Source organism: Ascaphus truei, chromosome 1, assembly GCF_040206685.1.
Source record: "Ascaphus truei isolate aAscTru1 chromosome 1, aAscTru1.hap1, whole genome shotgun sequence".
In the NCBI taxonomy this organism is placed as follows: Eukaryota; Metazoa; Chordata; class Amphibia; order Anura; family Ascaphidae; genus Ascaphus; species Ascaphus truei.
This window is the reverse complement of record NC_134483.1, coordinates 510,774,099-510,799,372: the sequence shown is the minus strand read 5'-3', so window position 1 is coordinate 510,799,372 and position 25,274 is coordinate 510,774,099. Positions and strand designations below refer to the sequence as shown.

Below are 25,274 nucleotides of genomic sequence, written 5' to 3'. Positions count from 1 at the left end.
CATAGGGGATCTCCTGCTGCATCAGGATTTAGTTGTAATGTTTTGCTCATTAACAATGCACATCATTTTGTTAGGAATGGTCTGACAAAGAGCTCAAAGGAAGGGGTTAAAGATTTGCGGTCAACGGAGAACATATGTTTATGCAGAAGGGTTCACATAGGACAACTGTACCAATAAAATACACTCTTGTACACGGACAACATTTTGTGCAAAGGACATACTGTACTTGATGGGCTATGTCACAATTCCTCAATATTTGCTTTTTAAATAGAATATGTAAAATATGTAAACGGGAAACATATCTGTTTGATGCCTTTTTACCTTTTTAAAGACTCAACAATTGTACATTGAAAATGAGCATGTGCTGAATGTTTTTAACATGTTCTTAATTCTTTATTTATTTTTTGAGAAACAAAAGCAAACATTTCAGTTGTGTTAGAATCTGAAGTTCTTCTGGAATTTAACAAAAAGTTGTTACTTTTAATAAACTTTTTTGTTGTTTTTAAATGGGCTTGTTCAGTTGTCTATTTGTACGGCCTATAGTTATGTCTATTCTAATATAATAAATTAAGTACAACAAACTTTAAGTCAGACAATAGAAAAGGAAACCCCAGCCCCGGGGATCTTCTAATCTAAGAGGTATGTTGACAGACTTAGACAGGTGGTGAAAGAGTAAGTGCAGTATATGGCAGGGCTTGACCACAATGTTTGGTATGTGGGACAGTATTGAATAAGTGAAATAGACCACTGTCACCTTAAATGATTTAAACAATGTAATTATAAATGACAGGTGCTGTAAGGGTGTTAAATACAATAGTATCGGTGGTGATCAAAGAGTTTGATCAAGAAAGAAACCCTTCTAGGTAGCAGACTCTTGTCATGTGTGTAGTGTCATATTTAATGGACTTAATTGGTCCAACAGTTAGATACTGTATGTCTGAGTAGTGCCCAGATTCACAGGGGAAATCAAAAAATAATAAAATTTTATTAAATCTACATAGATGTTAAAAACACATATACATTATTAAAAATCCCTATTATGTAGAGTGGTGATAGTGTTTTATCATAAATCAATCGGTGTATTACCATATGTAAAACAATATCTTGACTTTCTGAATCACAGCTATATATACGGTCTCTTGACCAAAACCAATGGATATTGCAGGTGTGTACACATGTGTTAATCACAGCATGATCACTCGGAGGTGAAGCATAGACCAAGTGTGTACAGTAGGCTTAAATGCAAGGAGCATATACTGGTGTAATGTGGGACAGATAGTGCATCAAACCATGTAGATATATATCACAAAGCTGATGTCATCATATACAGATGGTGCATATATATCACAAGGCAGAGGTTGTACATATATCTCTGCTATACTCCGTTTGTGTATTGAGCCCTCAGGTTCTCCCAACAAAAACAATGCTGTGTATTATTGTTCAATATATTGAACCAGTGTAATGCAGTTGAATACACGCAAATAGAGGATACTCCGTGGTTATAAGGTAATATAATATAATTATACCCGTAAGTACCCGTAACCCGTGAGTACAGCTGCTATATGGTGCCAGAGAGTGATTTGTCTACTGCGGTTAGTATGGTTTAACCCGTATCAGCCAAGTCATATGAGAGGGCTGGCTACCATGTATGCTGCATGAATGGATACAAGCCTGCTGCTGCTGATGCCGGTTACAGAAAGTCGCCACCCACTGACGTCACGACTGTGACGCCTCACGTCCCGACGCACGTTTCACGTTACACCAGTATATGCTCCTTGCATTTAAGCCTACTGTACACACTTGGTCTATGCTTCACCTCCGAGTGATCATGCTGTGATTAACACATGTGTACACACCTGCAATATCCATTGGTTTTGGTCAAGAGACCGTATATATAGCTGTGATTCAGAAAGTCAAGATTTTGTTTTACATATGGTAATACACCGATTGATTTATGATAAAACACTATCACCACTCTACATAATAGGGATTTTTAATAATGTATATGTGTTTTTAACATCTATGTAGATTTAATAAAATTGTATTATTTTTTGATTTCCCCTGTGAATCTGGGCACTACTCAGACATACAGTATCTAACTGTTGGACCAATTAAGTCCATTAAATATGACACTACACACATGACAAGAGTCTGCTACCTAGAAGGGTTTCTTTCTTGATCAAACTCTTTGATCACCACCGATACTATGTGGGACAGTAACCATGAGTCCAGCCTATTGTAATAATATATCTTCCATATGGAGGAACAGAACACACCACCTGTATTACCCCAATCTAGGGGAAGCATATCCACACATCTCTGATTTATGCCTTTTGAATGGATTGCCAACATTTTATATGAACAAAAGTATTCTGTTGACTCCCTGTTGTGTTTTGTAGATGCAGATAGATTCTCACGAGGCTCTTGGTGTATTAAATACTTTATTTGAGACATTGGCTCCTTCATCACTCCGTCCTGTAGACATGTTGCTGAGAAGTATGTTTGTCACTCCATGTACCATGGTAAGTAAGCAGAGAATCGGGTTTATTAAAGCCGAAATCCCCCCTACTTAACCAGAGGATCTCGGCAGCTGAACTGCAATCATTTCAGCTCCGGGGACCCCCAGGTTCCCAAGATAGTTACCAATAAAGGTACCAACATTAGTCCCTGGGTTTTAAGTATCCTGCATTCTGCGTGGCAGTAGGAAGCCACAACGGAAGATGTTGCAGCTTCCTATTACCGTGCGTGACGCAGGATATTTTATAGCCATTTTGTTTCCCCTGAAAATGAACGGATACGTCAGTACCTTTCCCGGTAAGTATTTCTGAAACCAGGAATCCCTGGAGATGAATGTCATTTATTTTCAGCTCTGGGATCCTCCATGTTCCCAACCTCTCAAATATATAAAAATAAGTAAAAAAATAACAAAACTGTCAGGAATGCCACTTAAAGTTGGTACTATTCGTTATTTTTAGTAGACATTACCTTTTGTTGTAAGTTTGATTGAAGTATAGCTTCTAAGTTTTAAGCAAACTGGTTTGTTTGCAGGCTGGTAACTTCTTTTGGATTATATGAAAGTTGTACACGTCTGTTGTAAATGAATTTGTAGGATTGGCAGGTTTTCTTCAAAAGTGGGAAAGGATCCTGAACAAACTTCCATAGAAGAGTGTGAGAAGCATGAAGCACACCCCGCAACACACCCCACAAATGCTGCTTAATGCAACTATCCAAGCAGGCATTTTTTTTATTTCTATAGGCTTGAAGCAGGGGGTCCCCGGAGCTGAACCCCATTTCATTTCAGCTCTAGGGGACCCCTGCTTCCGGAGATACTGCCCTAGGGGGTGCCGGTAGCCACTCCGCCCCGCTAGGGTTCATGTAATGGCGGTGTTTCAAGGCTCCCATGCCCTGCTGGCCAATAGGAAGTCATGTTATTATCCGGTGTGGCTTCCTTTGGCCCACGTGATGCGGGAGATTTAATCTTTGCCGAGATACTAGCACTCCCTTTGGAGGAGCTCTGTATCTCAGAAAGCAAGGGGTCGGTCCAAGGAGCTGTAATTAATTGGGTTCAGCTCCAGAGACCCCCTGCTTCAAAGCTATGTTAAACATAATATAAAAAGGGTATGAAGTGAGCATTTTACTCAAAAAATGTATCTCACAGATAGATGTAACGTTTCAGGGCAGCAGCCCCTTGGTCAGATCTTCCCCCTGCTTTGTGCTATGCAGTGTGCTTCCTGCTAGCCACTCTCCTTTTTAAATGGTTAGCAGTAGTATTTTGTCAGTTCTACACTTCATATTTTTAGCACCAGCTAGTACATGCTTTTTGTATTTTTTTTGTATAGCATGTTGAGTGCAGTCGGCCTTCCAAGTCCTGAACGAACGTAAAAAATCTTCTGTACAATGCCATCTATGTGTATGGAATTAAACACAATATCCTGAGTCGATCGATATGACAGCGATGATCAGTGTGATTGAATTGGGGGAACCTGGAATGAGATTAGGAAATGGTCACAACGATCATTTGCCAAGTCTTGTGCGAAAACAATTACATTTCTTGCAGAATTCGATACCAGTTTTCGGATCCGCATAAAAATGATAGATGATAAATCAGCTTTGACATCCCACACCTGGATGACGTTTTGTGTGGTTTGTAACCTCATGCACAGTAGTAGGGCTATTAATGCAGAGGGTGGTGATTTGTTATTGGGATTCCCTTAAATAACTTGTGAATTTGAAAGGGTCACCAACTGGTCATAACAAACTCTGGGTTTATAACAGCCGCAAAGCAAATAGTCAGCACCTTGTCCCCGTTTGAGATCCCTCAGCATATTTGCATTGTAGCTACGTGTGATACTTCATTTTCCTGTTCCATGTAGGCCTCAGTGAGCACTGTTCAGCTGTGGATATCGGGGATCCTAGCTATTCTGAGAGTTCTGATCTCTCAGTCTACGGAGGATATTGTCCTGTCCCGTATACAGGAGCTCTCCGTCTCACCGCTGCTCATCAGTTGTCAGAATATTAATGAATTAAGGGATGGCGACAATAACAATCCAACCCCAGAAGACCTTGCGGACCTTAATCAGACAAAAGCACCCCCCGAGGAAACCTTCTCAAGGTACGTATGCAACACAGGCAGGCAACATGCACATCAGGCTCTCTGTGCCATTAACAATTGAAGAAAAAAAACAAAGCTTTTTCTATATATATTTAGTCCCTACTGTACTATTCACACATTTCATCCTTTATAGATTTGCCTTATTTCATAACTCCGCTCATACTGGTAAAATAATACTAAACGCTGTTCTGTATTTTTGTTGACTAACCGCACAACAAAAACAGGAGTCTTCAATTAAATATCTACATGCAGTGTCGTGCAAACAGATTCATTGTAAAAAAATAAGACCTAATTATGCATGAGTTAAAATAAGATAAGTGTATCCTGCATCCGTGGGGTGGATACTGTAAAGCACTAAAGCGACTACATTTCATTTGTAACACGAGTTTGAATGCACCTGTAAGAATGTAAACCTCAGGTCGTTCAGTGTGCCAGAATGAACTGCAGGAGCCTTTAACTGTTTTAAGACCATGCGTTCATGAACACATAATTATAGCATGTATTTGCATGTTGTGCTCCATGCTTGTTGGTCAATAACAGAACACAACATGGTGGAGGCCACAATGGTCTCTTCAGGTGCAATGATAGTGCCACGCAATGCACACGTTTTACTCTTTACAAATTGGTCATCCTTTTTTGTTCCCCCCTTAATTGTTGAGCTATTTTTACCGAAACTGTGAGGTTGGCCAACCGGTAATTAGACATTATAATAATATCGGTGATAGGCAACTTGTTACATCATAAATCCTTGGTAAAACCTCACCTAGAGTACCGTGCCAGCGACCTGTCCACATTCAGAACACTGTACACAGACGAGTGGTGGTCCAGAGGGGCGAGGGAAAAGATGCTACAGGATTTAGAGCAACCTAGATATTGAATAAAGCTAAAGGACCTCAACATATACAACATTGGGAAAAGGATGGAGAGGACATACAAATTCTCTAAAAGTGGAACGGGTACATGATGAAAGGACACAAGTCATTTGTGGTAGAAGAAACAGTCAGCTGGAGGGTAGTAGGACCAGGGAAAAGTTGAGTTTTTTCCTGGAAAGGAAGTGGGTGCAAGAAACAGCAGTGAAGGTAAATGTAGTACAGCTATTAAAAGCAGTTTAGGATAGGGACTTTGGGAACCGTAAATGGCAGATAAAAACAATTTGGTCTATCAGGCATATTTGTTTACATGATTAATTTTGTACTAACTATACACACTCTCTAACTCTCACGCTCTCATTCTCTCTCTCTCTCTTGTTCTCTCTCTCTTGTTCTCTCTCTCTCTCTCTCTCTCTCTTGTTCTCTCTCTCTCATTCTTTCTTTCTCTCTCTCTCTCTCTCGTTCTTTCTTTCTCTCTCTCGTTCTTTCTTTCTCTCTCTCTCGTTCTTTCCTTCTCTCTCTCTCTCGTTCTTTCCTTCTCTCTCTCTCTCTCGTTCTTTCTCTCTCTCTCGTTCTTTCTCTTTCTCTCTCTCTCGTTCTTTCTCTTTCTCTCTCGTTCTTTCTCTCTCTCTCTCTCTCTTTCTCTCTCTCTCTCTCTCTCGTTCTTTCTCTCTCTCTCTCTCTCTCTCGTTCTTTCTCTCTCTCTCTCTCTCTCTCTCGTTCTTTCTCTTTCTCTCTCTCTTGTTCTTTCTCTCTCTCTTGTTCTTTCTCTTTCTCTCGTTCTTTCTCTTTCTCTCTCGTTCTTTCTCTTTCTCTCTCGTTCTTTCTCTTTCTCTCTCGTTCTTTCTCTCTCTCTCTCTCTCTCTCTTTCTCTCTCTCTCGTTCTTTCTCTTTCTCTCTCGTTCTTTCTCTCTCTCTCTCTCGTTCTTTCTCTCTCTCTCTCTCTCTCGTTCTTTCTCTTTCTCGTTCTTTCTCTCTCTCTCTCTCTTTCTCTCTCTCTCTCTCTCGTTCTCTCTCGTTCTTTCTCTCTCTCTCTCTCGTTCTTTCTCTCGCGTTCTTTCTCTCTCGTTCTTTCTCTCGCGTTCTTTCTCTCGCGTTCTTTCTCTCGCGTTCTTTCTGTCATTCTTTCTCTCTCTCTCGTTCTCTCTCTCGTTCTCGTTCTCTCTCTCTCTCGTTCTCGTGCTCTCTCTCTCGTTCTCTTTCTCTCGTTCTCTTTCTCTCGTTCTCTTTCTCTCTCTCTCTCTCTCTCGTTCTTTCTCTCTTTCTCTCTCGTTCTTTCTCTCGCGTTCTTTCTCTCGCGTTCTTTCTCTCGCGTTCTTTCTCTCGCGTTCTTTCTCTCGCGTTCTTTCTCTCGCGTTCTTTCTCTCGCGTTCTCTCTCTCGCGTTCTCTCTCTCGCGTTCTCTCTCTCGCGTTCTTTCTCTCGCGTTCTTTCTCTCTCGTTCTTTCTCTCGCGTTCTTTCTCTCTTTCTCGCGTTCTTTCTCGCGCGTTCTTTCTCTCTCTCGCGTTCTTTCTCTCGCGTTCTTTCTCTTGCGTTCTTTCTCTCTCGTTCCATGATGTTCTCTTACCCCAAGAAGCAAATGAGAGTATATGACAAACAGGCGCTGTAACATCAACTGTAACAAATGCATTCATTCACTCTTTTAAGGTTCCTGTTGCAACTGGTGGGTATTCTGCTGGAGGACATAGTGAGCAAGCAGCTCAAGGTGGATATGAGTGAGCAGCAGCACACCTTCTACTGCCAACAACTGGGCACCCTGCTAATGTGTTTGATACACATCTTCAAATCGGGTAAATGATGCAGAGTGGAGTACAGCACACGTTTTCATAACATCTGCATTGTACCTCCATTGAATCCTAAACTCAAAGGTTACGGGAAGTAAACTGCATGTTGTATCTCCGTGTGGTAATTTTGAGGTTTTCCATTAAGCCAAACAATAGCAATAATCCTTAGTACAGCTTGAATAAATATACACAAACTATCAATAAAGTTATTGACTAACTTTCCTTGATTACGTAAAAAACATTTAGGTAAGATTAGCATTAATTCATGTCAAACTCTAATGTAATATAAGCACAGACGTTTATAAGCACAGAAGTTTGTATGTAAATAAAATAAAATTGTAAATACTTGAAATTATGTTTGTATTTAGCACGTTTGGAATAAGAATTGCAAACATTTTTTTGAACGTCATGTGAGACTTATAAACTCGAAATTAGTTTTTTTTTCCTTTGTCTCAACTGTGTTGTAATAAAGAACTACATTCATGCTTTGTAAAAAGTATAAGGTATAGACAGCACGCAGGAAACAAAATGTATAGGAGAACAATAAATTGAATAAAGGTCCCCCCAACAAAATGGACTGAAGCAGTAAAGAAAAAAAAAAGGGGTGGGGGGGGGGGGGGGGGGAATAATGGGAACGCTGAGTGTTTTGTGTACATTCCTGCTTTGCCCACAAGATGGCTCAAGAAGTCTGGAAAAGGTTGCAACACATGATTCATTTAAAAAGGCATGTTTATTTTAATAACAAAGGTTTTTTGTTTTTTCCCCTCACCCAGATTCTGAACTAAGGTGCTGTGTAGTGGGTATTGAATTAAGATTGGGGTGTAGCTCCAGTATCTGTAGGTTTGCAGTGTTCAGTACATACAGTATAGGCATGGGTTTATTCACTTTAAGGCTGCCTACCAAACTCCTTTCTCACATCCTCTTTTATTCAATTTTTACTTAAATATGTTACCTGTGACCTAACGTACTGTACATCTCTGCTAACCCCACTACACTTTCTCACCACTTTCCTCTAGATGGTACGTTTATAAAGCCGAGAATTCTAAAGTCTTTTGACTAAACACTGGCGAATAAATAGGGTATTTTTGTGAGAAGAAGCTGTGTTTTCTTTATCATGTATGTGTAATTGGTGTCTGCTGATCAGATGCTACGCAGATTCCAAATATTAAACCAAGTTTGTGATTCCATTTAATCTTAAACAGATTAAATAGTCACATTCACCATACACATGATGGTTTAGCAGGATTTATGAGCAGTACACTAATATTTATTATAGGCTAAAGCGGTAAAATTCCGGGCATTACTGAAATCCCTGCTCTCTGGTTAAAATTCCGGACGTTATTCATTCAGTAATGCCCGGAATTTTTTGTAGCTTGCAATGTGTTTATTTCCGATCAGCCAATCAGCTTTCAGAACAGCTCTGAGACAGGGCAGTGGATTGGTCAGGAAGTATCAGCCTCCTCCCCCTCACTCCGTAAACAGGAGCTGACTGAGAAGATTCAGTTGAATGGGGGGGGGGGGGGAGGGAGGGGAAGATGGGAGAGTAGAGAGAGTCTGCAAAGCAAGTGAGTGGCTGTCTGCAGTTTGTGTGTGTGTCAGCAGCAGTGTTTATGGGCGTAGCAGCGGTGTGGTGTGTGTGTGTGTAGCAGCAGTTTGTGTGTGTGTGTGTCTATAGAGCTGCTGTGTTGTGTGTTGAGCTGGTGTGTGTGTGTGTGTGTGTGTGCGCGCGTCGGCAGCAGTGCTTATGGGTGTAGCAGCAGCCGTGTGTGTGTGCGGCAGCAGTTTGTGTGTGTTGAGCTGCTGTGTGTGTGTGTGTATACATAGGGGGTGGCAGTGTGGATATAGATAGCTGCAGTGTAAGCATATATAGAGGTGGTTTAATGTTTTAACCATTTTATTTTAATTAAAAAAAATCTATTTAACTATACAGTAGTGTCTATTATTTATGAAAAAAGCCTACATTTAGCCTATAATAGTAATAATCCCCTCAGAACAGGGCATTACTGGCCAATAATGCCCTGGCTGGGTTAAAGTCCCTCGGCTTCGCCTCGGGCCTTCAACTCTTCCAGCCAGGGCATTATTGGCCAGTAATGTCCTGTTCTTCGGGGATTATTACTTAAATAATGTTTTGTATTCAACAAACGACTCCCCTCAAGCCACCAAGCACCTTCTCTCCCAACCCTCAATGCCCATCTTAAAAAATTTACCTCTAGTAGTTCCAAAGACCCCTCACATACGATCGTACGATAACGCCTTCCTATTGTCTTAGCAAGTTCTTGCTACCACTTAGGTTTGAAGTTACTTGGGGCAGGGACTCTGGTATTTTTCCTAAGGTTTATTTTAATATTTGAAGAGTTTATTCCCGTTCTGTATAACATGCCATGTAATTGTGTTACATCTATCAGTGCTGTGAAGGACCATTTACATGGATGACACTATACGGATAAAGATATACATAAATACATACACTCCTAGCTCCTTGCATATAGCCGAGTATCATTCCCAGTGTTATCTGTTGGTATGCACTATTTTATAGGGTAAATGTGTTCCAATTTGACATTTATGCAATCTTTATTTAACTTTTTAGGGACATTCAGGCGGATCACAAATGCAGCTACAAAACTTTTCAAAGGGGACGGTAATGACGGCAGTTTTTACACCTTGGAGAGCCTGAGTGATCTTGTGCAGTCTATGTTTCCCACCCACCCATCTCTTGTGCTCCTCTGGTGTCAGATCCTGCTCCTCATCGACTATACAAACTACGGCTGGTGGTCAGAAGTACATCAGACTCTCAAGTAAGAAATTAAATTGACTTGGTGTTAGTTTGTTATGTAGGATGGATTTTGAACAGACTTTATGTACAGTTGGATCACAGAAGCATCTATGTTCTCCATCAATTGAGCTGAAATGTGGAGTTGCAGTTAAGTTACTGGCCTATTACCTTGGTGGTGTTGGACTTGGAGCATGTTGCTTTATCACACTGTGCCGAAGATGGAAAGATAACAAGATAGGTGTTCCCTCTGTCACTAAGTGCGTTCTTCCTCCCAGGGCTGAGACGTTGAGCCCCAGATATGTTGCAGAGAGTCAGTAGGTGGCATTCCTCTGCAAAATGATGTTACTGGCACCCTGCAGTTACTACCTGCTTTTGAGTCAGGAACCTGCTGTTTCATTTCCTCCTAACATTATTGCTTGAAGTCGTTTTCACAGAAAGAAAAAAAAGAAGACTATAATAGGGTTTGACTGCTCCCCAAACGCCACAGCTTTTCATTCTGACATACAGTTGGGTTGGTTTCATTACTTGTGATGTTCTGCTGGAACGTGTACTTGTAGAAAATGTACTTGCCCTCAAATACTGTACGAGGCTTTCTAGTCTGTCACCCCTGCCAAAAACATTGCAGCACTTCAGTGTAAGTACGGCACAGTGCTGCCATAGTGATGTCCTGCTGTAGTCTCTGAGCTTGCACATGTGTGGTCCTTACATGCTCAGATATCTGCCTCCCCGTTTCAACCAATAGGACATTCGTTTTTTTTCATTAATTAATAAGTATTTGTCAATATTAACACATGAATTCCTAATCCTTCTGTACGGTACCGGTATTCCACTATGTGGGAGCTCCCCGATTTATGGAGCATAGGGAGGGTGTGTGTGGCGCGCCACACTTGGGTAATTTGAGAGAGCTGGCACAAAATTCTGAAAGCAAGAAGGCCGTGTATACCAGTGCAGCAGACTTGCGGTAAAGATGGGGAGTTTCCATAACTAGACTTTCCGGAGGCGCCGATTTGCCAGGCTTTGCTCAACTTAGACTGCAATTGACATGCTAAGTAAGCCCTGCGGGCCCAGCTGTCTTTCCATCTGTGACCCTGCGTAACTTCTCCAGAGACTGGAGGAGCCGACTGCTTATGCCGATCTTTTTTTTTTTTAATGTGACTGGTTAGGTTCCCAGAGCTGGAAGCTCCGCCCCTTCTATTCCCGGACTGTCATCCATTTTAAGTTTTAGAGAAACCTTCATGAACATTTTAAAAAGTTGAAGTTTTTTGGTTATCTCCCTTTAAACCAATAATTGTGGATTTTCTTAATGTTTTACAACTCTCAGATTGCAACATCAATTACAGTAGGTATACATATATAATGATCCCCTCACCAACACGATGCCTAGTTTATTCCTCTGTTTTTTGGACTTGGGAAATGTTTGACCTATAAACTATTTTCCAAATGTTCGAGTCCTGAGCAATATGTTGCATGTATCAATAACACTCAATGTGCTAGAAATATGATTAATTTACCTAAATTGGATTTAAATGTATGTTTTTAGATTTGTTTTTGCTCTTTTCTTTGGGCGATCTGCACGTTGTTTACACACCCACAAAACATCTTATTTTGATCTTTCCGATTTTGATGAATATAGTCTTTTGATCCCTTTTCTTATTTATCCCCTAATCTGGACTTTTATGATTACGTTCTTATCTTAATAACATAAACAGCCTGCGTGTACAACATTGTAATTAGGCTTAAGCCATTAAATGCAACTGTTGTGAGCGTAGGAGGGATGGCTGGAGTATGTGCATTGTAAGAACAAATATAATATGACATGTTCCTTCATAAATACAATGTTTTCTCCTACACCGTCATCATGTGAAGTACATTTTGCTTCACCAATTCATACATAATTGTCTGGCTACATACAATTCATTGGGATGCCTAACAAGTTAATAACTTTTGCTACTATGGTTACTACAACACCCACTCAAAAAAGCAAGCAGTCCAATCAGGTTTCTTGTAAGGAAAGTAGACGTGACAGATTGCAGTGTGTGGCATGCAAGGACCTCATCTGTCTCTTATACAATTGCACCTCAGTGGTGGCTGCATGAGAGCCGTTGAATAATTCTAAGTTGCTTTGAAAGTCAGTTGCGACAGTATATGAATGCAATATGTTATTACAGGTTTTCAAAAATATGTCTAACCTTGCATAGAGCAAAGTGATCACTGTTACTACGCAGTCATTTTTTTTGCATGTTGCTAAAATCTGATGCAGCCATAGATCGAATGTGAACCAGGTGAATGTATCCATTTCCATTCATATTCGTTGTATGTATTGAGTCATGGAGTACTAAAACCCTTATGTCCTGTAGGGAAAATAACAAATATAAGGGTGTTGATCCAGGGAGTAATCTAATTGCCAATATTTGGAGTCAGGAAGGAATTTATTTTTCCCCTTATGAGATATGTATCTCACTGGGGGGTTTTTGTTTGCCTTCCTCTGGATCAATATACTGTAAGAACAGATAGAGGATAAAGTATCTGTCGTCTAAATTTATCATAGGTTGAATTTGTAACCATAAATGTAAAAATGGGAGGTATTTTGAAATCCACATTATAAATACGGTAGGAAGCACAACAATTATTATGTAAATGTTTTCTTATTCAAAGTAGAAGAAAAATAGTTTTTCCCCTTCTCTCATAATTCTGCCAGAATACTAGAAGGGGAAAAACTCTGTTTATTAACCTTCTGCACACCCACCTTCCCCAAACTGCAGTCTTTTTTTAGTCATTGTACAGTACAAAGCTATACTCGTAGTATTGTACCAAGAACCAAAAAGATAAGGGAAGGGGAAAGAGAGGACTTGCACTTGCTGAACACACTGACCTCAGACAAAAAGGAGTAGCCAGAGGAAATCAAACCCCTCCCAAGTCTCCGCTGACCATGGGGGTTATTCATGAAGGTCCGTTACATGTTAACACACCCGAATCTGTGTTCATTCCCATTCAATTCAATGAGATGACGCCTGTTCGGATGTGTTCACCAAAGCTTGATGAATCGGGGGGCATGTTTACAAACTAATGTAAAACATTTTTATTCAAAAATACGTGTCAGGTTTGGTTAGATCATCCAGATATAGCCCATTAAACATGTCACTGCAATTAGTTGATTATGGTGCTAGGAGGGATTGCCCGTTTAAAGGTTGAATCTGTCCTGATTTTATTTTGATGCCAATTTACTTAAAAAAACATCATATTTTAGGGCAACATATTATAAGCGCACGAAATAGCAGTATGCAACCTGCCAATGGCAGAGCAGTTCTAGTCACTTGCAGGATTAGCTAATGTGCCAGCTCTCACTGTATCGATCACGTGTCAGTAAGGGAGTTACATACCTGAAAACAATAACTCAAGATGAAAAAATGGACATTTTAATTTTGGGAGATCAAAAAATGGCTGTGGTAGGTGTAACTGACATCACTGGTAGGCCATTTGAAACCAGTTATTTCATGCCCTGTTATGATATACTGTAATAATATAGTGATATATAATTAAGTAATAATACTTTTATATAATTACTATTATAGGCTAAATGTACGCTTATTTCATAAATAATAGACACTTTTGTATAGTTAAATAGATTTTTTTAAATTAAAATAAAATGGTAAATACATGAAACCACCTCTATATACGCGTACACTGCAGATATCTATATCCACACACTGCTGCCCCCTCTGTGTACACACACACACACACACACACACACACACACACACACACACACACACACACACACACACACACACACGCTCTACACACACACACACACACACGCTCTACACACACAACACAGCAGCTCTCTACACACACAACACAGCAGCTCTACACACACACGCACAAAACAGCCGCTCTACACACACACGCACAAAACAGCCGCTCTACACACACAAACTCTGCTGCTACACGCACATGCTACACCCATAAACAATGACACACACACACACACACACACACACTGGAGCTCTATACACACACACATCAGCTCTACACACACACAAACTGCTTCTACACATACAACAGCACAACACACACACACACACACACACACACACACACACACACACACACACACACACACACACACACACACACACACACACTGCAGCCACAATAAAAAATGCAGCCACTTACTAAACTTTGCACTCTCCCCCCCACCTCTACACACAACACAGCACCTCTAACACCCCCCCCCCCCACACACAACACCTCTACACACACAACACTGCACCTCTATACACAGCACCTCTACACACAACACAGCACCTCTACACACACACACACACACACACAAACTGCTGCTACACCCATAAACACTACTGCTGACAATGACACACACACACACACTGGAGCTCTATATATATATATATATATATATATATATATATATATACACACACACACACACACACACACACACACACACACACACACACACACACACACACACACACACACACACACACACACACACACACACACACACACACCCACCACCACACAGATATACAACACAACAGCACAGCACACACACACTGCTATTGACACACTCACACACAAACTGCAGACAGCCACTTACTTATTTGCAGACTCCCCCCCTCTCCCCCACCAATTCAACTGAATCTGCTCAGAAAATCTCAGTCAGCTCGGGAGAGGGAGGAGTCAATCCGTGGCTGATACTTCCTGACCAATCCCCTGCCCTGTCTCAGAGCTGTTACTTCATTCTAACCAATCCCCTGCCCTGTCTCAGCTGTTCTGAAAGCTGATTGGCTGGAAATAAACACATTGAAAACTTTACTTTGCAAGCTGCTAAAATTCCGGCCATTACTGATTGGTTAAAATTCCGGGCATTATCCAATCAGAGAGCTGGGTTTTCAAAAATGCCCAGAATTTTAAGGGGAACCCCTCTATATAGGAAGATCCTATATTCTTCATGAAACATTTTGTCATTCCTTAATGCCTCCAAACGTTATCAGCATTGTCAATTTTTGTGAAGACAAGCTAATGGCTTAAGATCTCTTCTAGAACCGGCGCTCATGGTTGATTGTCCTCTAAAATTATAAAACCTTATCCTTTTTCGATTTTATTCAATTCACACGCTTGGGACTCCCAGCAAATGACCATACTGGTTATCATTGTAAAAGTCCCAAAGGTATTGCATGTGTGTAATTGTTTTCAGTTGGTTTGTACAAATTGCTGCCACAAACTATACACCTCGTACATCGACCGTGGCCCCTGTGCAGACGCCCTTGCCAGAACACCCCCTTACTTAGGGTGACCAGACTTCCCAGTTTAGCTGGGACAGTCCTGTTTTTTTTCGGGCTCTGTCCCTGTTTTAGGATTCCCATGGCTAGCGCCGACTGCGCATGCGCGAAGAGCACTTCTCGACTGCGCATGTGCGATCTGCACTTTTCGGCTGCTCTTGCGCATGTGTGACCAGCAAGCTGTGATCGCGCACGTGTGACATTTTTCACGGTTTTTGCCAGGACAAATCTGGTCACCCTACCCTTACTGTCTCTCTACGTTCTCCCTACTTAACACTTTGATTGTAAGCTCTTCAGGCAGGGACTCCTTTTTGCTAATGTTACTTTTATGTCTCAAGCGCTTATTCCCATTATGTGTTATATTATTATGTCACGTGTATTACTGCTGTGAAGTGCTGTCTACATAGATGGCGCTATATAAATAAAGATATACATACAAAGATAACCTTATTTACAGTGATTTCTATTGAGCTGCCCTGGTGTTTGGAAAACGTCTGCAATATCTGCCAGGAAAATATTGGTCTCCCTGGGTTCCCACACATACTGGGGTCTGTCGCAGTCATGCAGTGAAAAATCCTTCGTCTTTTTCACCCCCAATTAATGTAAAATACGGAGGCCGTAACTTGAATGGCTGTTTTACTAGTCATATTGTATTTCTCTGCAGAAGGAACAGTCTGTCCAGCGCCAAATTACTTAGCCCTCAAATGTCAATGGAGAGTGACGACTTGCATTCAGAGTCAAAGCTTGGCATGTGTAACAGGGAAATTGTGCGACGAGGAGCGCTAATCCTATTTTGTGATTATGTGGTAAGTGTATATGTAAACCTAACTACAGTGTGTAACAAGTAATTGATATCCCTTCATTTAGGGATCAATTAATCCCATCAATACAGGGCCTATAGCGCCTTGCTGTGCAGTGGTTTAAGGATTTAAAAAGAAGTAGGAATACAGGCACTTTTAAAACGGAGTGTAGTCTTTAGACCAGAAATGGGCCAACCTGAACTCTCAGCTGGGCACATCCTGAGATGTTATCGGTTCACAGTGTCCTGGTCCTTCTCTCGCTTTCAGGCGCTCACCTCTTTATGGGATGGCAGGAACGCACCGTTGTTGACACTGCAAGGTGGTGGTAGGAGAGCAGGAAGGAGCCTTGCTTTCCTCCCCTGCTATCACTTGGGGGACATCAGAAGAATGGGGCTTGATCTTGAATATGGGAGCAGTTTGCCTACCACTCGTTGTGAAGATTCGATGCAAACATTTTGTACATCATATAAAACTTGGCTCTAAAAAAAACTGCATGAACTTTGCTTCTTGTGTTTGTGTATTTTTTTTTTCTTTCTTGAGCAATATACTCCTATAACTCCAGGATACACCTATAACTGCAATACCCCCTTGTTGCTTTCAGTAAAATTGCTCTGGTGCTTTAGATTACATAGGTACATAAAGAAAAGGAGTTTTGTTCCTGGGGAGTACAAAATATATATTTTCTTAGTTTGCAGTCTCGGAGAAGAGAGAGAGAGAGAGAGACTCTGTGCCGATGCTGTGTGTAAAATATATATTCTCTTCTAGTGTCAGAACCTACACGATTCTGAGCATTTGACCTGGCTCATTGTCAATCACGTTCAAGATCTGATAAATCTGTCCCATGAACCTCCAGTGCAGGACTTTATCAGCGCAATACACAGGAATTCTGCAGCTAGCGGTCTTTTCATCCAAGCAATTCAGTCACGCTGTGAAAATCTAGCAACAGTAAGTTGTCTCCTTTTCCTTCTTCTCAACTTGTTTTGACGTTCCTTCAGTGACTTGCCTTGGTGGGTATGCTATACATTTATTCCGGTCAGTTTAGTTATGACATTGTGAGCACTGAGATACAAATATCCCATCTGCCCTATAAAAAAAAATGGTGACATTGTTGGGGGGATTTTAAATACAGACCAAAGAAAAAGAACCTAGTAAGGGCACTCTAAACACATGGTGACATGGTGGACACTTTAAAACATACACTTTATTCAAATCATTTTAAAATAATGGGTGATAAAATAAGAATTAAACGTTTAGATCCTTCATATGAACACTGAATGTGGTGTTTTGGCTCAATGAATGCTGACTGCAAGTATCTTACTATATATTTCTGAAAGCATTGTATGTATGTATGTTTCCCTGGTGTGTTCCCTGTCCCTAGCGGCAATCTCATTGGTCCCTTCGCCCGCCCCCGCACACCTCTCATTGGCCTCACACACTCACACCACTGCTTCAGGCCCCCTTGCAGCTCACCTGCGGTGGCCGTCACTCTCCCCCGTCACCCGGACCGCAGCTCACCTCTCCCCCCCCCCCGGACAGGCCCCGCACCTTCCCCCCTCCCGGTGGCCGTCACTCTCCCCCGTCACACGGACAGGCCCTGCACCTTCCCTGCTGCACGTTTCCCGGCGGCTCGCTCTCACAGGTGCAGAGGGGTCGCGTGCGCAGCGCTCCCCGGACGGGAGGAGGGAGAGCAGAGAAGGGCCAGGCGCGCGACAATCGGAGGAGCGCGGGAGAGAGGAGCGGTGCTGTGAGTCCTGGCAGAGGTGAGGGGGCTTTGTGTGTGCGTGGGGAGAGGGGGGGACAGTGTGTGTGGGACACCGTGTGTGTGTGGGGGGGAGGGACAGTGTGTGTGTGGGGGAGGGAGGGACAGTGTGTGTGTGGGGGAGGGAGGGACAGTGTGTGTGTGTGGGGGAGGGGGGGACAGTGTGGGGGAGGGGGAACAGTGTGTGTGTGTGTGGGGGGAAGAGGGGGGGACAGTGTGTGTGGGACACTGTGTGTGTGTGGGGGAGGGGGGGACAGTGTGTGGGGGAGGGGGGACAGTGTGTGTGTGGGGGAGGGGGGGCAGTGTGTGTGTGTGTGTGTGGGGGGGGGGACAGTGTGTGTGTGTGTGTGGGGGGGGGGGGACAGTGTGTGTGTGTGTGTGAGGGGGGGGGACAGTGTGTGTGTGTGTGGGGGAGGGGGGACAGTGTGTGTGTGGGGGGGGTGGTGACAGTGTGACTCCCGGGCAACGCCGGGTCTCTCAGCTAGTCCTCTATAAATGTATGTTGCAGTTTGGACCAGTGAGTATGGTGAGTCACTGTCCAGAAGCACCCTAATTGTCGCTGCTATAGCAGTATGTGCCAGTATAAATAAACAAACCCTGTCTGTCTTGAGGAAGCGGCTACGCGAAACGCGCGTGTCGGAAAATGGGTGCACGCGCAGGACTCCTTCACACACATGAGTCAGCTGACGGCAGTGTTCGTCAACAACTGCAGCGCGCTATTTTTCAATTTAGGTGCTTCCCTGCGATCGGATGATCTATAGGGAGCCCACACGAACCAAGATACCCTTCTCCGTGCTGTCACACAGTAGCAGTAAGCTGATTATTTTATTTCAGCATTACCATGTATTTATCTCCTACCTCTCATTGAGTACTGATCCTTTAGAGATCAACTCTGACAACAGAGTTGGTGTTGGGTCAGTACTGTTTACTACCTTATAGATAGGTTATTATATACACCACCTACCTGAGGGACGCTGAACAGACTTTATACCTACCTGATCTGAGTCAGCCCTACCGTTGTTACTATGTATGTGTGTTCAGTATATTATACCCACATTGTGGTTAGGGACTTATTGCTTTGCTCCCTAGACTCATAATCACTTCTCCTAGGGTTATATTCATAGCCAGTGATATTGAGCTGATTATGTACAAACCCTATATTCTATCATCTAATTACAGTATTCCTAGCTCTGTACTAGCTATATTATTAGCCAGGATCCCATTCATTCAGCCAGTCATGCTACCTCACTGTTTTTTGGCAGACCTGGCTAGGGTTCCTTATGTATGCTAGAGTGCTGTATATTCTGCGTATTAGGGTTTGTTTATACTGGCACATACTGCTACAGCAGCGACAATTAGGGTGCTTTGGTTCATCTGGACAGTGACTCACCATACTCACTGGTCCAAACTGCAACATACATTTATAGAGGATACTTGCAGTCAGCATTCATTGATCCAGAACACCACATTCAGTGTTCATATGAAGGATCTAAACATTTAATTCTTATTTTATCAACCATTATTTTAAAATTATTTGAATAAAGTGTTCACCATATCACCATGTGTTTAGAGTGCCCTTACTAGGTTCTTTTTCTTTGGTCTGTTGTTATATGCACTTACCTAGAGAGCACCGACACATTACATTTAGACAGTTGCGGGGGTTCCCTCTTTTGTTAGGGATTTTAAATACTTTGCAATGTTGTCAGATGGAATCTAGTTAATGTATTCAGAAATGTAAGACAATAAAACAACAAAAACATTTTTTAACCTCTCCATGAAAGGTGCAGTCCCACCTAGCACTATAGTTAACTAATGACAGTGTCCAATTTATTGAGCATATGTTTTACCAGGAAGTAATACATTGAGAATTACCTCTCTCATTGAGAGTTTTGATGACAAATACATGGTTACATTAAATGAACAGAGGTTATACATTATATACAAGACATTGCATACAGAGATAATATATGTTATAGGTGTATGTAACAGTTACAGACCAGATATTAAAATGAGAATAGGAAATATGTAGGTGATTGATGCAAACTGTATGCGTAAGCAAACTAGCACTGCTTCCATCATTAGAAAATAAATTGTGGGGAAGAGGGAGAGTGAGAGATGCCAGAAATGGTTTGAATTACACAAGCTCGAAATGAGACACATAAGTGACATGGTAATAGGGGAGACCCTAAAGTTTATGTGATCAGTTTGGCCAGAGCCAAGTCCAGAGATTGGAAGCCTGGCAAATGTGTCAATTGCCTCGGTCTTCTGCCTATATCAGGGGTGCTCAACTCCAGTCCTCAAGACCACCCCCATCCCCCCAACAGGTCAAGTTTTAAGGATATACCTGCTTTAGCACAGGTGGTGCAGTCTTCTACTGAGCAGGGATATTCTGAAAACCTGACCTGTTACTGGGTCCAGAGGACTGGAGTTTAGCACCCCTGGCCTATACCTCAAACAAGCACTGCTGTTTCAGTGTCAGAATGTGACTTTGGGAGTGTGTTTTGAATGTTTCTGTAGTATTAAAGTTATCTTAATCTTGCTTCTAGGGACTGTTTTTGCCAATCAGCATCTCGCCGGTGGCTTCATTACAACGACTCTCTGTTGATATTCGTTACATTCTAAATTATACTTTTGTTCTGAATATTTAGCCGACGTCCCTGAAGAAGACACTGCAGTGCCTAGAAGGAATCCACCTCAGCCAGTCTGGTGCTGTGTTAATGTTGTACGTTAACAAGCTGCTTTGCACCCCGTTCCGTGTGCTGGCTCGCATGGTAGACACGTTAGCCTGTCGTCGAGTTGAAATGCTTTTGGCCGCAACACCACAGGTACGGAAATATCATGCCATCTCTGTAACCAGCCATCATTCCCCACAGTTGACTTCGTGTAAAACGTCCATAGAAATGTTTTTTTATTAATAAAATCTGAAGAGATTGTATCTAGGTATAGGGAATAGCTTTGTGTAACTAGAGAACAATTGTATCCAAAAAATATGAATTCCATTGTGTGCCAGGTGAGCAGCAGAGCATTAGCGGACAATTAGTACTAACGCGCATTACTAAAACATCCACGGTGCAACCCTACATTATCTCACATCTGCCTCTTATTCGCCTCCTGCTGCCGCTGTCCCGATTTTTCCCTGTCAGTGTCTCTGCCCCTCTATCATTTTCCAGCGGCATGTAAGGAAGACGGGAGTGGCAGAAGTTAATTAGCTAATTTGTCAGGCGTTTCTCTGAAGTTTAGATACAATTGCCAGTGGAGGAGCGCCCATTGCTGAGTTTATTCACAGAAATCCATTAAGTGCTGCAATTTGGTTTATATATTTGAAAGCCTTTTAGTCACAAGATCAGGAGTCCTGTCCTTTGCCTTCTCTCTGACTAATGGGAACTCCTCGCTTATATCTCTCCCCCCCCCCTCCCCTTCACAAGCCTGTTTTACACCTTGCTAATTAAGATTATATGTCTGACAGCCCATGGCAACAACCATGAACACATTTCTAGCTATTGGCAAATTAATGTTTCAGGTTCAAAGATTATGGGAAAATATATTCTTTGTTCATTTTCCTACTGGGCTAAATGTGGCCACCTTCTTAAGGAGAAGTAAAGGAGCTAAATGTGCCCCTCTAATTAGTTTTATACTTTTCTGGCAGTTTAATACAAGTACATTTCTTAGGTTACTAATGTCTCCTCATTTTCCTACAGAATAGCATTTCTCAGTTACCGCTTGAAGAACTGGACAGGATACAGGAAAACTTACAGAACAGCGGATTAGCACAAAGGTAACCTGAGGCAAACAGTAGCTGAACACCAAAGCGCCTGCAGAGGGTGTGTGCCTCAAATGGATGAAAGATTCACTAACTAATAAGCTTCATTAGGGCGGTAGTAAAACGTGTTGATTTCTCCATAATATTCCTTGAAGATTTGTATTGCAGCTTAAGGCTCTGTCACTGTCAGACCTGTCCTGTAGTTTGCATAACTTATCCTGTGATGACTTTTTGTCTGGTCCCCATGGCAATGAGTTGTGTAAATGGTTAAATCTAGAAGACAGAACTTCAAACAAGCAAATACAAGTAAGTTTAGATAACTTAAAGTTTTCGGTGTTTACATGGTAACCAAATGCTTTTGAGGATTTATACTTAAGGGTTTGTTTTATTAAAGTCTCTACCGGTTTGAAAACTGGGGCAAGAAAACTGCACCAAATGTAATAAACTTATTAACAATTAAATTGGGATTTTCTTGTGGGAATCTGGCGCTATGGGTTTTATACCAGTTTTGCCCTTGATTTACAGCCCAAAAACATGGATAAATAACCTCCTAGGGGCCTATGCAGAGAGCAGCGCAAACATAAAAATCGCCATTTTTTGCCGAAATTTGGCTAGAGAAAAACAGATAATGCCGAGTGAAGAAAAACGCGCAATTTTTTTTTTATTTGTAAATTGCGCCGCGCGGCTGGCGAGAACCTAAATCTCGCCAGTTGTAAAAATGTCCCTATTCAGAAAGGCGCGATCGCCATCTAGTGGCTGTTCGCGCCAATAACATGGAGAGAAATTATACAATTACCTCCGCCAAAAAAAGTTGGCAGGAAGCTGGAGCTCACCGGCGAGAGGGAAAATACAAAAAAAAAACGCTTTTTTTTCAAACATGTTTCACCAGCGCGCATCTCGCCGGTTGAAACTCTCCATATTCACACATGATTTTAAATGCAGTTTTCGGACCTTCCTGCATATGGAGATAAAATCACGCCATTAAAGTTACAATTTATTGTTATCTCCAATTATTTCCAGCGCTGCTCTCTGCATAGGCCCCTTAATACTATAGCAATCCTGGAAAACACATGAAAAAGGAAGAGAAAATGATCTAATACAGTACTACACAACTGATAAAAATAAAACACCGCTGTAAGCGGAATACATTAAAACGAATTACAAAAAAAAGCATATTGAGTAGGGGAGAAAACTGCAGCAAGTTACCTAATACTACAGTACTCTGTTCTTTAAAAAAACAAACAAAAAAAAAAAACGTAGGATTTTGAATGTATTATTTAAGGTGGTTAAATATTTGTAGACATTTTTTTACTGCTTTCGATTGCGTGTGTGTGCGTGCGCGCATCCGTCCGTCCGTCCGTCCGTCTGATCACCAGCTTTCTGGGTTTTTGCTTTGAGAGATCTCTTCCTGCTCCTTCGAACACAGATTTAAAAATTTTTTTTTTATCTGATACTACATTAAGGAGATATAAGATTTGAAATATTACGTGTCTGGGAGATTAAAATTAAGCTCTCCCTAGAGCCTGATGCATTCTAAAGGTTTACTGTGTTAACCTCAAAAGCTAGAAATTAGGAAAATCAAGTTTGTTTAAAAACAAAACAAAAAAAAAACCACATTTACAGAACAGAAGCCGGACATGCTCATGGGGCAAGATGGCCCTACTATAGCCCAGATCCTCACAAGGTTGCAAAGCTCTAGCTCCCGGAAGGGGGGGGGGGGGAGGGGGCGCGCACGTGCAACTCCAGTCCGCAAGGGCCACCAACAGGTCAGGTTTTAAGGATATCCTTGCTTCAGCACAGGTGGTTCAGCCATTGAGCCACCTGTGCTGAAGCAGGGATATCCTTAATACCTAGCCTGTTGGTGGCCCTACGCCACTCCTGCTTTGGCCTTTTCCTGTGAATGGGAGTGAGGGCGTGCTAAAACGTTGCACCCTTTTGTGGAGTTGAACTCCATGTAGACTTCTGGGAGGCATTGCTGCTTTAATATCAATGATCTTTTCCCCCCACCCTTATGGTAACCATAACCATATAACCAACAGGAGATGGGGGACAGGACAAGGGAGAGTTGACCCCATCTAAAATGAAGGCTGCAATAGTTACACAATATTGTCTGGAAAGCATGAAGAAAAAAAATCATTCAAAAACACTTCTTTTAAGGCTTCAATCTCCTACTTTTAACCATCATTTTCTTTTTTACAATGAATGAGGGTAGTTTCATGTAGGTTTAACAACCTATCACTGTAATACGTTTCCTTGGAAATACTTAATCACTGTGAAAGTCATATGTTTTCATATTGTGTTGAAATAAGAAAGTTCCTATTTTCTACAGGTCCCATTTGTTGTCTGTTTACCTGGTAATTCTTTTCTTCGTAGTATCTCTTCAATCTGACGACGCTGCCAGCATTAGCCAAACAAACCAACACAAGTCTGGTCACACAGCAGAGTAGATGAGTCATGAAAAAAGCATTTGCTTACCATGGAAATAAAAAAAAATGATTAAAAAAATGTATTTAAAATGACTTGACTCCAATTTTTTTCAAATGGAGTCAATCACCTACATTTAATCTATTGCACACGGCAGTGTCATACATTTGTTCCCTATTGTGGACCACACATTTTAAGATTATTTGTGAGGTGTAGACTTTCATCTCCATGTACTAAATAAACTAATAATGATGTCAGTGTGCCAGCTCTATCCCATGCATGATTTATTTTATTTATAAAATATTTTACCAGGAAGTAATACTTTGTTACCTCTCGTTTTCAACTGTGTCCTGGGCATAGAGTTATGATGACACATACATGGTTACATTAAGTGAACAGGGGTTATACCTTTATGTATGAAGACATTGCATGAACTGTTTAACATTTTATCTTTTAGGCGTATCAAACAGTTACAGACCAGATTAAAATGTGAGATCGCTTTAGTTGTGAAAGAACTTAGACGGGTGGGAGCTAATTGCATTTACCCACCAACTGCACGTTATGCTACAGAAGATGTTACTTGGGAAGTGGTGATGGATGCGGGTACCGTAGCTTAGGAAATTACATGGCAGCATTTGTAAGGCTTACATAGTGTCTTCATCTGACAAGTCTCCTTATAAAAGGCATTCTGTTTTTGTATTTTAAGTCGGCACTTTTATGTTAATGTTATCAATTATTTTGTCTTCTCAGACACCAAAGACTTTTCTCACTATTGGATAGATTTCGACTGACTATGGCACCGGACACAGTTAGCCCATTACCCCTAGTGACTTCACACCCGCTGGACGGGGAAGATCGGCCACCCTTAGAGACGCTGGTTCCTGACAAAGTAATGAAACCGTTTTCATTGCCACACTAGATGCTCTGCTCCCAAGTAGTTACAAAGAGCACAGAAATGACATTATCTGTGGCTTCCTGTGACTTAATTCAAATCGCATCGAATGTTTGTTGTATTACTGTCCATTTCATTTGGAGAGAAGGTGGCTTTATATAAAGCAGAAATCTGATTTATTTTGTGTCTAGAAGTTTAGTGGGGGGCGGGAAACATGGCCATATCATGTCTTCTAAGCATAATATCATTGTGCGAGGAGCTTTCAATAAATTGATATAAAAGGGCAAATTCCACC

At 41.7% G+C, this 25,274-nt stretch overlaps 1 protein-coding gene across 4 annotated transcripts in view; it reads left to right on the top strand.

Annotated features, from left to right (window-relative positions):
• The window catches only part of HTT (huntingtin), a 197,298-nt gene that overhangs the window by 122,518 nt on the left and 49,506 nt on the right, over nt 1–25,274 (top strand). For all 4 annotated transcript variants that reach the window (XM_075570290.1, XM_075570271.1, XM_075570281.1 and 1 more), the window contains 9 exons: nt 2,400–2,522; nt 4,374–4,612; nt 7,129–7,271; nt 9,853–10,060; nt 16,009–16,150; nt 16,910–17,089; nt 20,552–20,728; nt 21,602–21,678; nt 24,838–24,976. In XM_075570290.1, the coding sequence (XP_075426405.1) occupies nt 2,400–2,522; nt 4,374–4,612; nt 7,129–7,271; nt 9,853–10,060; nt 16,009–16,150; nt 16,910–17,089; nt 20,552–20,728; nt 21,602–21,678; nt 24,838–24,976 (1,428 nt within the window). The remainder of the gene's footprint in view (nt 1–2,399; nt 2,523–4,373; nt 4,613–7,128; nt 7,272–9,852; nt 10,061–16,008; nt 16,151–16,909; nt 17,090–20,551; nt 20,729–21,601; nt 21,679–24,837; nt 24,977–25,274) is intronic.